Source organism: Numida meleagris, chromosome 5 (genome assembly GCF_002078875.1).
Source record: "Numida meleagris isolate 19003 breed g44 Domestic line chromosome 5, NumMel1.0, whole genome shotgun sequence".
Taxonomy (NCBI): Eukaryota; Metazoa; Chordata; class Aves; order Galliformes; family Numididae; genus Numida; species Numida meleagris.
The window spans coordinates 52,818,575-52,833,562 of record NC_034413.1 but is presented as its reverse complement, the minus strand read 5'-3'; the positions used below and the strand labels follow the sequence as shown (position 1 = coordinate 52,833,562).

Sequence of the window (14,988 nt, the reverse complement as noted above, 5' to 3'; positions counted from 1 at the left end):
ACAGCTTCCAGTTAAGGCCTCTGTGGAAGTAACACAGAAGAGTCACCTATGCCACTGCTTGTGGTGCACTCTGTCAATGTTGAGAGAACAAAGGAAGACAAACAGAACTTCATAAAATTACTATCTTAAAATCAAGGAGTGTCTCCACCTCTTGTCTATCTTGCATGAGGAAGTCCAGAACTGGAAACCTGCCTGTCCTTACCACTGATGGGGAACAGAACGAGGAAACTTCCCCTCATTCTCTCCTAAATTTAGAGAATGTTAGCAATAAGTGAGCTGAGTTCTTCTACTCCATATCACCAAATGGAAAGTTCTAAATAGGAAAAGAACAATCACGTCCTTGGGAGCGGGAAAGGTAGGAGGAGTCCTCCATAGTGAAGTACTTATACAACTTAGTTTTACTATAAACTCACCAACAGAGAAAATTTTGAAGGTGAGTACTGCAACATTTTGAATTTAAGTGGGAATTTCTCACATTATTCACTGCATTTGGGGCTTGCACAATAAACATTTTCTAGCTTTTACTTAACTTTTCTTTTAAAACTAAGATTTCTCTGTGAGCACCTGATCCCAAAGACTTATATTTAGGTATTAAAAACAAAAAAAAGAGCAAGAAATGATGCTGAGAAGTTGGTCATACTGCCTCTGCTCTGGAATGTATAAGGAAAAAGTGTCAGAACTCTGTGAGTGATCTGGAGCTACAAAAAAAAAAAAAGCCAAAAGACGGGTTCTCTTCTGGGACTGTGATGTAGCTTTTTTTCTTGGTCAGTGACAGGTACATTAGAAAGAGCTGAAAATGATGGAAAAAGTTAAAAGATGGACAAGGGAGTTAACGTGAATCTAAGTCTGAGAATACAGCTGCACAAAAGTAGAGAGTGAAGAGATTGCAGCGTAAGACTGAAGATGAGGTTAGGAGAGAAAAGTGAAGAGACTGACAGTAAAATGCAGTGTTTTTTCACACTGCTTTAACTGTGAAAAGTCGATGTTTCACATAAACATTGTTTCATTTGTCTTTTCCTTCCAAGAACCTTTGACTTATTAAAGAAAACTTATTAAAGAGGAGATCTTTTCCTAGTGATCACCATTTCTAGAAGACAATACAAGCTTTGTGGATAGTGGGGAAACTCAGCTATATTCATTCCAGTGCGCTGGCAGAAAGTAAGCTCTTCTCTCCCCTTCTGAGGCATCTCTCTTTCTTAGCCAAAATACTTCTCCACAATCTAACTGTGATATGCCAGCACTTCAGTGCAAAATACGATCAACTAGTAGACACCAGCACAAATGACAGATTAAATATCTTTCTCCTTGAGACCGAAAAACTGCCTAGGAGCAAAAGCTGCAAACATACTGAAATTGCATGTTTTAATATATACTTGAGGATGACATTTGAAAGCTATGTCATAGGAATTGCTAAGCTACACTACTTTGGTCTCTTACTAACACCTTTGCTCTGCAAGGTGAAAATACATCCATACAAGAACACAAACAGGAAACAGTAGCAACTGATATTAGATTCAGCAGACACCCATTTCTGTCACACAGTTGGGAAGTATAATAACCTTCTGAAAATCTAACCTATGTTCCAAGAATGGGAAAGGAAAAGCAAGGTAATTTCCTACTTCTAGGTGGTGGTGTTTTTTTCTGGGTTTTTTTAAACCACAGCAACACTTGAAAAATTTTACAAAACAAAATTAATTAAAACCCTTTGACTGCCATAAGTCACCACCTCACAGTGGTCGTATTATTGCCCTCTAGCAAATACAGACACGAGGAAGAGGACTTACCCCAAGCCCAAGACTCCTCTGAGCTACACTGAGCAAGGTAGAGTCCACAGCAGCGATGATCTGAGAATTGGCAGAACAACAAGAGCCTTCCTTGTTCCTGGCCTCAATCCCTGATTTTGGTCCCTTCCACTCTAGTCTTCGGCTGCCTTCTCACCTTACTTTAGTTTTGCTTCTTCCCTTACCTGAACTCTCCCTAGTGTAGACATTTCCTTCAGCCTCATTCTGTAGCTGTTACATATAATTTGTCCAACATCAAGAACATTAGCCTCTTACCATGGCCCTTTTCTTTTTGTTGGTTCTACATCCCCTATGATCTCTTCAGTTCTTGATCTCTGTTCACCTTCTCCCTCATCTCTGCAAATCCATCCAAGACCTAACTCCTCACTTCCTGACCATAACAGCTATTTAGTGCAGGAAATAAGAGGCAGGAACTAACTGGTTAGGCAGCTGACCCATGGCAGCAATTCAACATCCAAATTACAAATGAGAATCCAGATTTTCTGAGCCCACACTCAGCTCATCAGCCTCAACAAATACATCACTAAAAGACTTCCCCTTTCTTTCTCATGGTCTCAGCACAGTGCTTAGTCACCAGAGTTGTATCCAGGAAGGTTGCTCAGTCAGTCATCACAAAGAAAAACTCATGGGGCTGTGACTTTCATTTTTCAACTGCAAAGGTGAGGCAGGAGAGAGAATTCTACCCTTATTTGCAAGAAATAAAGGTAAGTACAACAACTACAAACAAGTATTTGTGACCACAAAGAGTCTTCCACTTCACTATGCATTTTTTAAGTTTAAAAATGAAAGTATTTGCTAGCTGCTGACTAGTAAGACAGCCGGAAAAACAACCTGATATACATATTTAATGAATTAAAAGAAACGCATTCGTTTATGAAACAAAAACAGCGTCAATGCACTAATTACATGACCCATAACTGAAACATTGTTCTGATATTTGTCTTAGCCTCTGCCTGTGTAGTTTTCCCTTGCTGTTAATCCCATCAGCAGCAAAACAGACTAAGGTTTTGAATCCCCTTGTTCTGTTTTATTACTTGTTCAATTGTTGAGTTACTTCCTATTGGTGACATTTTGCATTTGACTAGTTTCTTAAATGATGCAACTGATTCAGAATAAAACCTTATCCTATTTACAATTTAAATTTGCTTCCAGAAAGACCAGCGAGTGCAAAGCATAAGTAAATAGCCATAAGTTTACATTTTGTGATGATTTGTGAAATAATAGAACCAATTTTAAAGTTTTTTTCTTCCACAGTTCTGGATGTTTCATTTCTATTTGTGAAATATTCTAGTATAAATTAACTGATAAGGAAAAAAGAGTGATAAAGGAAGAGACCAAAATAGCGATATTTCTATTTGTTTGTATCAGATAGCATAGAAAAGGAAGTGGATGGTAACAGTGAAAAAAGTTAATTTAAAAGAAAGTAAAATAGTAAAATCTAACACAAATTAATTCCTACTGTATAGTTAATCATAAAGTAACCAAACAATTAATTTTGTCTTGAGGCTTCTGTTTAAAGCATTAAGCCTTGCAAAGACAGAGAGACAATAAAATTAGCCAGCCTTCCTGGAAAGGTCTTGTCGTTACAGTCTTCATGATTTTCCTGTCTTCAGCATCATCACATTTCTTCAGACTAGTCCAACACTCCTACTTTTAATGTTCCAAGTCACAGTCATTCTTCTGTCTTAGAGGGACTGTCAACACATATTCTAATAAACCAGAGTAGCGGCTGTTGAATGATATGAAGCAGTTTCTCTCCCCAGGGCTAAATATGCTGCCTTCACAACAGTTAAGGGGCCTACTGGCTAATGCAGTAGTGACTGGGTTTCCCACACAGCAATAGAGCAGCACTGTTAAGATATCCAGAGAACCCTTTCCAAACTGCTTTTAAAATTATTTAGTTAAGAATGTTAAGTATGAAATAAAATGTGCGCTTCAGCTTTCACTTACCAATGTGGCATCTACACCAAAGGATGATTTCTGACTATCGTCTTTTGGACACCTCTCCAGTCTATTACAGATTTAATGATTTCTAATAGTTACATCATTTAACTTGGCTATTCCATACCTTATTTGGTATATTCAGGACTATTCAGAGACTTATCAGAGGTACTGAGCAGTTCCTCTTTTTGAATTAGTGCATTTTTCAAACAAGTATCTTCAAGAATTTGTGTCATACATTTCCTAAATTAAGTTACAAAATTCTTTTTCTCTGAACTTTGAGATACAGAAACCTACAGAAGATGTTCTTTCAGCAATTATATGAGGTACTTTGGATCATGGCTTTTAGCGATTTGTATTGATAACTTCAAAATTGTCTATGGGTCCTTCACATGGAAAGTCCCAAGCTTGCTGACTCAGCAACCTTTTACTCCAAACTATGATTCATTTCTAAATCACCTTTCATTTTAAAGAGCATACATTTTTTTTCCACTTGTGAGTTAGGGATAAAATGTACTAGTAGTTGGTTGACCATTTAATATGCTGCTTTTCTTTACACAGAATATCACAGAACCATAGAATGGCCTGGGTTGAAAAGGACCATAATGATCATCTAGTTTCAAGCCCCCTGCTGTGGGCAGGGTCGCCAACCACTAGACCAGGCTGCCCAGAGCCACATCTGGCCTGGCCTTGAATGCTTCCAGGAATGGGGCATCCACAGCCTCCTTGGACAACCTGTTCCAGCACATCACCACCCTCTGTGTGAAACACTTTCTCCTAATATCTAACCTACATCTCCCCTGTCTCAGTTTAAAACCATTCCCCCTTGTCCTGTCACTATCCACCCATGTAAACAGTCGTACCCCCTCCTGTTTATATGCTCCCTTCAAGTATTGGAAGGCCACAGTGAGGTCTCCCCAGAGCCTTCTCTTCTCCAAACTAAACAAGCCCTGTTCCCTCAACCTTTCTTCACAGGAGAGGTGCTCCAGCCCTCTGATCATCTTAGTGGCCCTCCTCTGGACCCGCTTCAAGAGCTTCACATCTTTCTTGTACTGAGGGCCCCAGGCCTGGACGCAGTACTCCAGATGGGGTCTCACAAGAGCTGAGTACAGGGGGACCACCACCTCCCTGCCTGCTGGCCACTCCTCTCTTAATACAGCCCAGAACACAGTTGGCCTTCCGGGCTGTCAGTGCACACTGCTGGCTCATGTCCAGCTTCTCATCCTCCAGGACCACCAGGTCCTTCTCCACAGGGCTGCTCTCAAGGAGCTCTTCCCCCAGTTGGTATAAATACCTGGAATTGCCCCAGCCCAAGTGCAGCACCTTGTATTTGGCCTTGTTGAACCTCATTAGGTTCTCAGGGGCCCACTTCTCCAGCCTGTCCAGGTCCCTCTGAAATATGCCCCTTTTTCTCTAAGTAGAACCATTAACATTTTATTTCCTACTTCTTCATCTATTCCTTTACATCATAACCCCTATTTTTCCTCCCTAGATCTTCTCATCAAAGTCTAGAGTTTTGCCTTTTTCTCAGTGGCACACTAACTTCTATCAGCTGAAAGAGTAACTCATATGTTACATGTCACTCATATAATGTGCCAAGCTTTTCCTTAAGATCAACAATGTAAAGACATGCTGTTAACAAACTTAGCTATTAGACAAAAGCATCAATGAAAAATGTACCCTCTCTTCCATGTCCAGCTATACTTTTTATCAGTATTCAACCTAGACCAATATCTACGGAGGCTGTCACTAGACAGTCATGCAGCCTCAATTCTGACCAAGTCAGACTGAAAAACCTACTTGTCTGTTTCTGTTTTGTCAGCACAATATTAACATCTTTCTTAATATAGTACAATACAATCTTGCTTCATCTCCATGGAAACCTGCAGTTAGAAAAGGGGTAAAGTCTCTCAAAGAAATTATTTGGGATCAAACTATACCTTTCTATACAGGTTACAGTTACCACAGATTTCTGTAAAGAATACACAAAGAGAATACGAAAAAACTATGCAAAATTCGCTCTGAGTCTCACAAGGCTTTGAGCCACTTAAACATGGTTGTTCTTCTCCACTGCAACATTTTATTATTTCTTAGACAATGACAAACAAGAGGTCTTGACCCCATGGTAGCGATCAGCATCTGTGTTCTGCAATAATGAAACTGTATCAGAATATCAGCTCTAATACACAAAAGAATTTGCAATGAAACTCTAATAACAAGAAGCATATTGTGGTCATTCTGTCCATCAACAAGCCCTTTAATCTTACAAATTGATTAAAATGCCAGAGAGAGATGAGATGAAACTAGATATTGCGCTAAGAGTAAAGACTCACGGCAGTCTCTTTCATCTGTTCCATCAGTGCAGTCCTTTACTCGATCACACCTGTATGCACTTGGGATACACTGTCCATTTGAACATGTGAACTGTTGGCTTGAGCATGTCCTTCCCGCTGCAAGAAACAGGCACTTGAGAGTTTTTTTCCTTCAATCAGGACTTTTTTAAGGCAGAAAACTACTTTCCCTCTTCCTTTCTTAATTACTCCATCCTTCTCACAAATATTAGCACATAACTTTCTCTTCCCTCCTTTACCTTTGCATACTCAGTGAGATTTAACAACACTTAAGCAGATAACGTAACCCTGTAAGGCCTTCCATAGCCTGCAGTCACTGTTTCACTCCACTAGCAGGGCCGACCTCTAGGTTAAAAATTATCTCCTTGTAACTGTTCTGCCTAAAAGATTTAATTACCGATTCTCACTTCTTGAAGTTTTTCTCTGTCATTTTGTTTACTGGCTCAAAATCTGTCAGTACCTGTCAGTTATTCAGTCAGCAATCCACACATAATGAATGTTAACAAGAACTCTTCTATACTGCCACTATGTAACATAGCAGAGCAGGAGATAAAGCACTTATCTGTAATACACCCAGGCCTCAATAGTCAGGTGTACTTTATATTCGTAACTAATAAAGTACCAAGAATTATTATGTCTCTTCTCAAGACAACTATGACCGTGGAAGGGAACCACATAAAACTGTACCATTCTGCTTTGATTCTACTGGGGCTAATTTACAATCTCTGTTTCCCTTAGGCAAATTAATTGGGTCTATGAAGATACAGCTGAAAAATAACTGCTAACTGTCCCTCCCTTCTGCCATCTGCACTTTTACTTCTTCTAAACTCATGTTATGTCTCCTAACAACCCCCCCCTATGTACAGGGGTCTATTCCTTTTCCTGTCAGTAGTGTTCCCAAAAAAATCTCAGATAATCAGATACTAGTGCCATTAGGGAAAAGGAGATCAAGACAGTAAAGTAAAATATACTTTTTTTCTTTTTTTTTTTAATTATCCTCTAGGTTTCCCAAGCACAGAAATAAAAAGTCCCATACCAGGATATGGCTCAAAAAAAGCAGCAGCTGATGGAGCCTTTTCAAAACATTCATGATTAACGAGTACATGCAAAACTAAGTTAAAGTGATCCAGTCCGAGCGTAACCTAGAGCTGTTGCTCATTTTGTGTTTTCTGCCTACAAATTCCTTAGTTAACACATAACCAGTGGTTATGCAGACACCTTCACAGAGGAGAAGGGAAGCAAAATGCAGTTAACCTTAGTTCCAATTATTCTATCCTTGTTATAACATTAGACCCTAAATACTTACGACATTGTTGATGTTCATCTGATCCATCTTCACAATCTTCTTCATCATCACATACCCATGAATGTGGGATACATTCACCATCAGTCTGACACTGAAACTGATTGCCCTCACAAGTAGGTTGTGCTAAATATAAGGAAAGAATAAATATGTCATTTTACAGACATTTGGGAAAGCACTTTCAAAGAAAGCAAACAATAAAGAGACTTAAGATTCAAGTATCCATTGACTATAACTTCCAGTAAATACATGAACAAACCACAGAAATACAATGACAAAACACAGAAAAGGGCCAGATCAGGGTCAGAAATGTGGGCCAGAAGAAGGATGCTTGAAGGCAAATTTTAGTTCAGTGAATATTTTATGTATATTCTGTTCTGCATCATCTCATGGAGAAAGACAGGCTCCTGAGGAGGACAAGTCACAGCAAAAGCTTAAGGCTCTGAACTACCCTCTTAAAGAGCCTCTTTTCATTCACCAATGTATAGAGTCATTCTAGCTTCCCTGTGCTCGCAGAAGTCTGATCAACTGCTCTCACTCCACTCCAGGTGCTCTGTTCCTGGTATGAAGGTTTTTCAAACTAAACTTATGATTCTTCACTAATTCATGAAATAAGTTAGGATAGTGTCAGAACAACCCAATTGCTGTCATCCCAGCACCACTCTGCACTTTCCAATAGTCAAGCAACAGTGAGCCATTAAAGAGAAAAGTCAAAAAAAAAATATGCTTGAATCTAGCTGCATTACTGTTTGCTTGCTCCATTCCTAATTAATAATCTTGGGAAGGACTAGCACAAAACAGTCCAGTAGACAGGACTCTGGTCTTAAACCTCTTTTTTCCTCGGATCGTGTTTTTTGCTGTGCTGCCAAGTCAACTGGAAACACTTTGTGCTCATGGAATGAAATGTAAGCAGAACTATCAATGCAATCTAAACATTAAAAGCAGAAAATGAAATCGCTTCACAGATTTAGCACTGAGAAGTACAAGATTATATTACAGGTAAAGCAAGCAGATAAAATCAATCACATACTACAGTATACACAATGTGAATTGTCTTTTTTGGATTCCTGTCGTGAGTATCAAAGAATAATGATGTAATATAGTTTTAAACATGGGCCAGTTTTAAACTGTTCATAACTATCATCCTAGACACATGTGCCTCATTACCTACAGCACATTAACATATTGTTTTTGAAAGTACAGTTAACTGAAGGGAAAAAAGCCTGTAAAATTTAATTCTCATCTTTATATTCATTACATGTATGAAAACGAGAACAACTCGGCCTCGTGCTTGTAAGTGTGATACACATAGGTGCCAGATTCCTGTTAGCTTTCATAAAGTCAATACAAATTTAAACTACCCCCTGTTCAAAGCCCAACCACTTCTATTCAGCTGCAGTTCAAAACTAAGCTGACACAGCAAGCTATAGGACGAGACCATTCTGTTTTGCAAGTTCAAGGCATCCTTCATCCAGAACTGCAATTATTTTGGAGCTAAATAAATGCTAAGCAACAAATCAGTCTGCCAAGCTGTGTGAATGAACTCCAATTATTATATGAGTCAAGCAGCAAAGAAACAATCCAGTGTGACAAGAGCCAACATAAATTAGTCTTTTGCATTCCATATCAGCAGAGGGGCAAAAGCTGGCCTAACCCATAAATAGGCTGACAACCATACCATCCCACAAGACCTCAAAGAACACTAGAATCCAGAAGAAAAAAATGATGGCTAGTTTCTGAAAACAGTCCATAGAGGGAATTCCTTCATTTTCAAATTTTTATTTTAATATTTAGCTTGACAGAGTTTTTGTGCATGGACATTACAGCCTGGCTGAATGCAACTTTGTCCCTGAGTTGCTCATACTGGGGTCAACACAACCACTCCAGACAACTAACAAGGACTCTTGTTAAGGTGGTATAGGTACATCATCTGAAACCTCAAAGCTTCTGAGCCCAAGACATGCTGGAAGTATTAATATGTATGTATCCTGTATATTCAGCATTACTGCAATAATAGAACACAATACATTCCTACATCTACCTAGAGCCTAGTCCATTAGTCGCCAAAATAAGTGACATTATTAAGGACTTGGATTTTGAAGAAAAAGCTGTCATGTTTCTAAGACAAGCATTACTTGACTTCCTGACTACCAAAGCCAACAGAGAAGAGACATGACTCTTGAGCAGATTCTACAGTCATCTCCAACAACTAGTATTTTTCTGCCCTTTTTTCTATATATGAAGTTCATTCTTGTATCACAGGTATAGCTGGGAGCACATTGTGAGCAAAGAATTTCCTGTATTATCAAAAAGTTGCTCTATAGGTATTTCACTTACGACAACCAGCTTCATCTGTATCATCTGAGCAGTCTCTAGCCCCATCACATCTCCAGTCTGCAGGAATACAGCGACCATTTCCACAGCGAAACTGCCCACCTCCACATCCTGTGGTAAAACAAGGTAACAAGCAGGTTAGCAGTACCAACTAATCAAAGCAGACACCGAAGTGCATTCCTGTCAAATAACTATTCTATCCATGACTTTACAACATGGAAAGGGGAGAAAAGAATATTAGGATAATACAAAAATAAAAGCATCTACATGGAAAAGTATTGGGCCAATGTTCTATACACCCAGTCAAAAAGGAAAAAAAAAAAAGAAGCAACTCTAAATCTGTTGTGACTAATTTTAATATACTTGTATACAATGCAAACAAAAATGATAAAAAAAAAAGACTCAGGAGAGCACCTGTACTACAGGAACCTATTTAATGGAGATGTTTCCATTCTAAATTCACAGATAGAAGAGACTTATATAAAAGTAGGGGATCGTTTTCCACACAATTTCTACAGGCTAAAAATGCAGACCTCCCCAGAGCCTGTGAGGTTAATAATAATAATTATGCCCCTTTCTCCCACTATCAATACAAGCTGGGGAATATAAGCATGGAGCACATCTCTATCTTGGAGGTACTGGTGAATAACAAGTTGGGAAAGAGCCAGCAATGCACGCTCGCAGCCTAGAATGCCAACGGTATCCTGGGCTGCATCAAAAGCAGCGTGGCCAGCAGGGTGAGGGAGGTGATCCTGCCCCTCTGCTCTGTGCTGGTGAGATTTCACCTGGAGTACTGCATCCAGATGTGGAGTCCCCCATATCAGAGAGACATGGACTTGTTGCAGTACATCCAGAGGAGGGCCACAAGAATGATCCAAGGGATGGAACACTTCCCCCATAAGGACAGGTTGAGAGAGCTGGGGCTCTTCAGCCTGGAGAAGAGAAGGCTCTGGGAAGGCCTGAGAGCAGCTTTTCAGTGTCTAAAGTGGAGCTTTAAAAAAGAAGCAGACTGACTCTTTCGCAGGGTCTGTTATGGTTAGACAAGGGGAAATGATTTCAAAATAAAAGAGGAGAGATTTAGCTTGGATATAAGGAAGAAGTTTTTTTACAGTTATTGTGGTGAAGCACTTGAACATGTTGCCCAGAGATGAGGTGTATGCCCCATCCTTGTAGACATTCAAGGTCAGGCTGGATGGGGCTCTGAGCAACCTGATTTAGCTGTAGGTGTCTCTGTTCACTGCAGAGGATTTGGATTAGGTGACCTTTAAGGGTCCCTTCCAACTCAAATGATTTTATGATTCTGTGTGTGAAAATCTTGTTTTAGCAGCCATGTATTGGTGACCTGCTTGAAAGTATAGAAAGACCTCCATTCCGATTTGTTTTTTATAACACCCTAATCTTTGAAGTCTTTCCTCTGAAGCATAGGAAAGCATGTCAACATTTAAATAGCAATAATTTTAAAAGAAATTAAGCTTCTAAATAATTATGGCTGATCAAAAGCTAGCCTGCTGTCATTCTATCCAACTTGACCTACTAAGGATTAAGAACTGATTAAAGAAACATTCATTGCCAGGTGTAAATGCAGCTGGACCAGGCCTTTATTAGACTCATCTAACAAAATCTCCAGTCCTGTAGCAGAGAGAAAATGCACTGGTTTATGGCCTTTCATTGTGACTACAGCCTCGTAAAAAGGGAGTGAATAGTTTTACAGGTCCCCAAAACAACGAGCTATAACATAATTAGGCTCAACAGAGCTCTGCTTCATGTTAATCTGTTGTCAGCACTTCAGAACAGGGAACTCTTTAAAAAGAAAAAAAAAAAAGATGTAGCAGCAAAGTCCAACTCTGAAGAAAAAAAACCTGTTTCCCAATTTAATTCATAATCATAGGATAAAAGTACATCTTTCAATTATTCTGAATGATTTGTCCAGAGAAGATAACCTCAGTATATTTAAACACCACCACCTACTTTTTGAATTTGTGATGACGTAAATAACACGCTACCCTAACTTCTATGTAAAACCAGGCATATCAACACTGTCACGTAAACACATCTAAGTGATGTATTCCTAAGGGATACAGGCAAGCTACTTTATGCAAGGAATGTTCAAATCTGATTGTCTGGTAGTGACATCCTGATTTATAATGTATCCTGCAAATGGTCAAAAATTTCACTTGGATAAATGGTGGTACAGAGTGGTACAGGAGTATGTTCACCCAAATACCTTCTATAGTCTAATGCATGATGGTGGTTGGTGGTGCAGGTCTGGGGTTGGTGGTGCAGGTCTCTTATCAACTACCTTTAAAACACAACAACCTCCCTTGCAAAAATGCCCTGAAGGAATGTACAAGTTCACTCTGGAATCCCAGGCCCTCTCACTGAATTTTCCATCCAAAGCAATATTTCCATATGAGATTAACAGTTAAAGCTCTAATAAACACAACACCTAAAACACCACTTCTCTGCTGGAATTACTACGAAAAAGTATAAATTAAATTTGCTTGTATATTTAGCATACTTTGCTATTCAAAACCACAGGAATATTAATAGTCACTTACTTAAAAGAAGTTACAATACAGAACTAAATCCATATCCACAACTGGAGTTTCTAGTGAAAAAGATATTTACAAACAAGCAAATAATTACACCATAATTTGTATATTATTTGTAAAGAATAACTGGAAAAAAATTTCCAAGTATTACATACAACTGCTAATTCATTTTGCTTTAAGTTCTTATATTTAATCATATCTTACAGTCATATAAATGAGGAGATAACACTGATAAACTTTTTAGAAAGCATTATAAACATAGCTGCCTTCACACAGTATGAGAAATGGTAACTGAATGTTAACAGAAAAACTGCACAGCACGCAGTTCTCCTACACTGTAATTCTTCACAGAATTACAGTTTAAGTTGCTCACACCTACATACAGTAAGTGCTGTATCAATGTCTGTTTATACAATTCTTCAGCAGACCTGTTATAATTCATTTAATTATGGCATTAGCCTTTTCAAATGTTATCTTCCATGCTTTCTTTCTAAAGGCACAGAGCTCTGATACACCTATGCAAAAATACAAAACACTGACACTTCACGTATCACTGCTTTACAATATCTTTGTAACAAAGAAAATTACACAATAAATGACATTAATGCATTAAAAAGTCAATCTTTGAAACTAATAGGGAAGAAGTAAAGGTGATCAGTTTCAAAAGAACTTCTCATCAAGTCTCTAAAAAGCCTGTGTTTCCTCTCTGATCAAAAATTGTTCTAACTTTTTTAACAAAGAAAGTAAACGGGGGAAAATGAATTACAAAATCTACTACTACCGATACTCAGCATAAGTATCCAGGATGAAATAAAATTAACCACGCCAACAGTAACAGCAATAACCAGGTTTGTTCCTATAGACAACTACAGAGACCATTTGCTCTAAAATTAAATGCACTTGTGCTGCTAAAAACAAGTACCTGAAAATTAAGAGATCTGAATAACCGTGATGTAGCTGCTATGAATTCAGTTGTCTATTTTAAATGACATACAGTGCTTACACCGAATAGTGGCGATCCACAGAAGAACCATGCAGAGTCCAAAAGGACTATTTCCACTGTTTCAACCTATGCGATGTGAGCCTGGCTTCCAGCAAGAGCAGGGAACTGTCAGAAGACAAGGGGCATCTGCTTGTTTACTGCCATTATTTGAAGCCTTCATTCACTGAAGGATTAGTAATAAGCAATTTTATGGAAAACTTAACTTTCCATAAGGAACTTTAAAAAAAAAAAAATAGTAAGGCAGCTCATAAATCAGACACTGCAAAAAAAATTAATACTAATGAGGTAATTTCCATAAAAATTCTGATTTACTCTGACAGATGCTGATAAAACCAGACACCTCTTTGAGGCAAACTGAATTCTGTCAGCATGATTCCTGCAGGAAATAACCACTGAGTTTAAAAACAAGCAGTAAACCAATTAAAGTTTAAGCTTTACTGTCATGCTTAAGATTTACTAGCAGGAAAGTATCTAGGAGACTTTTGAAAGTTCAATATTCAGATAGGGTTGATTTTTTCCTTTTCCTTTATTTTTACTATAATTCATTTTTTTGTCTTCTGACTGTGATTAAAGCACTTCTAAAAGACAGGCTAGAAAAATACATGGCAGACTTTGTGAATCACACCAGAACATATATATAGGTCCTTCTGAAAGTAATTTCTCCTAGCTATTTCCATGGAAACTACAACAAATAAAGTAACACTATTTGATAGAACAAATATTCAGCTGCAAAGCACTATTTATCAACATATTCACCACCATTAGCTCTGCATTTTCTCCAGTGATGAACAATAGCCTGTCTGCCATTCTTGTCAAAATCTGCACCACCAGAGGCGACCCACTGTCACAGTCACCACTGCTGAAATGCACCATCCATTACCTCACTGTGCTCACATCCACTGTTGGGTCACCATAATAAATATTCAGCAATTGTTGATGAATATCAGTGGGACGTCAGTGTGAGGCAGTATTTTCAGAGCAGCCCTCCCATAAAGAATTCCCAGACATTAACAGTAAGAATTTTGAAAGATATATATCTATTTGAATTGTTCAATATTTAGGAAAACACGAAGGAAAAAGAAAGAATATGATGTTATCTTTAACACAAACCAGCCTGGTACCGAAACATGCAAATCAAAGATCAAAATTCTCACTGAAAAAATATATCCCAAGAGCACTATTCCTACCCTTCTTGTTACACTTATGATCTTTGGGCTTTATGCTAATTTTGTCCCTGTCTCTTCTGTGGCTCTTTGTGCCTGGGATCCATTCCTGAGTGGATGCTTAAGATTCAGGATTTGCTCAGTTAAAAACAAGAAGGCTAATATTCCTGGCACTGGCTAAGCTACTTGGTCAAAGATTATGCCAGGTAGTAATTTTCCCAGGAAATAAAGAAATGTAATAGTGATTTTGTCAGAGCAAAGACAAGACAAAACACTAACAAAAAAAACACAATATTAGGCTTTTAATTTGTGATGAAACATATATATTGCTGAACAACAGAAATAATGCAATACAAACTCTATTATGCAATTAACACAATTAACTGCAATTAACTTTGTGCTCTGCAACAACCAGTGCATAGGAATGAAGTTAAACCACAGTCAAAGTACAAACTCCACTGCCACCAGAGGTTGGTAGCCAATCTTCACACCACTAATGGATGTTGCTCCATGTCACACTAAGTCGTATGGAACTCTGT

General features: G+C 38.4%; 1 protein-coding gene across 1 annotated transcript in view; it reads right to left on the bottom strand.

Moving 5' to 3' along the window:
• The window catches only part of LRP2 (LDL receptor related protein 2), a 120,041-nt gene that overhangs the window by 89,615 nt on the left and 15,438 nt on the right, over positions 1-14,988 (bottom strand). Inside the window, exons 2-4 of the mRNA XM_021400007.1 lie at positions 9,735-9,842; positions 7,401-7,523; positions 6,077-6,193 (exon numbers count right to left, since the gene is read on the bottom strand). Of these exons, the coding sequence (XP_021255682.1) occupies positions 6,077-6,193; positions 7,401-7,523; positions 9,735-9,842 (348 nt within the window). The remainder of the gene's footprint in view (positions 1-6,076; positions 6,194-7,400; positions 7,524-9,734; positions 9,843-14,988) is intronic.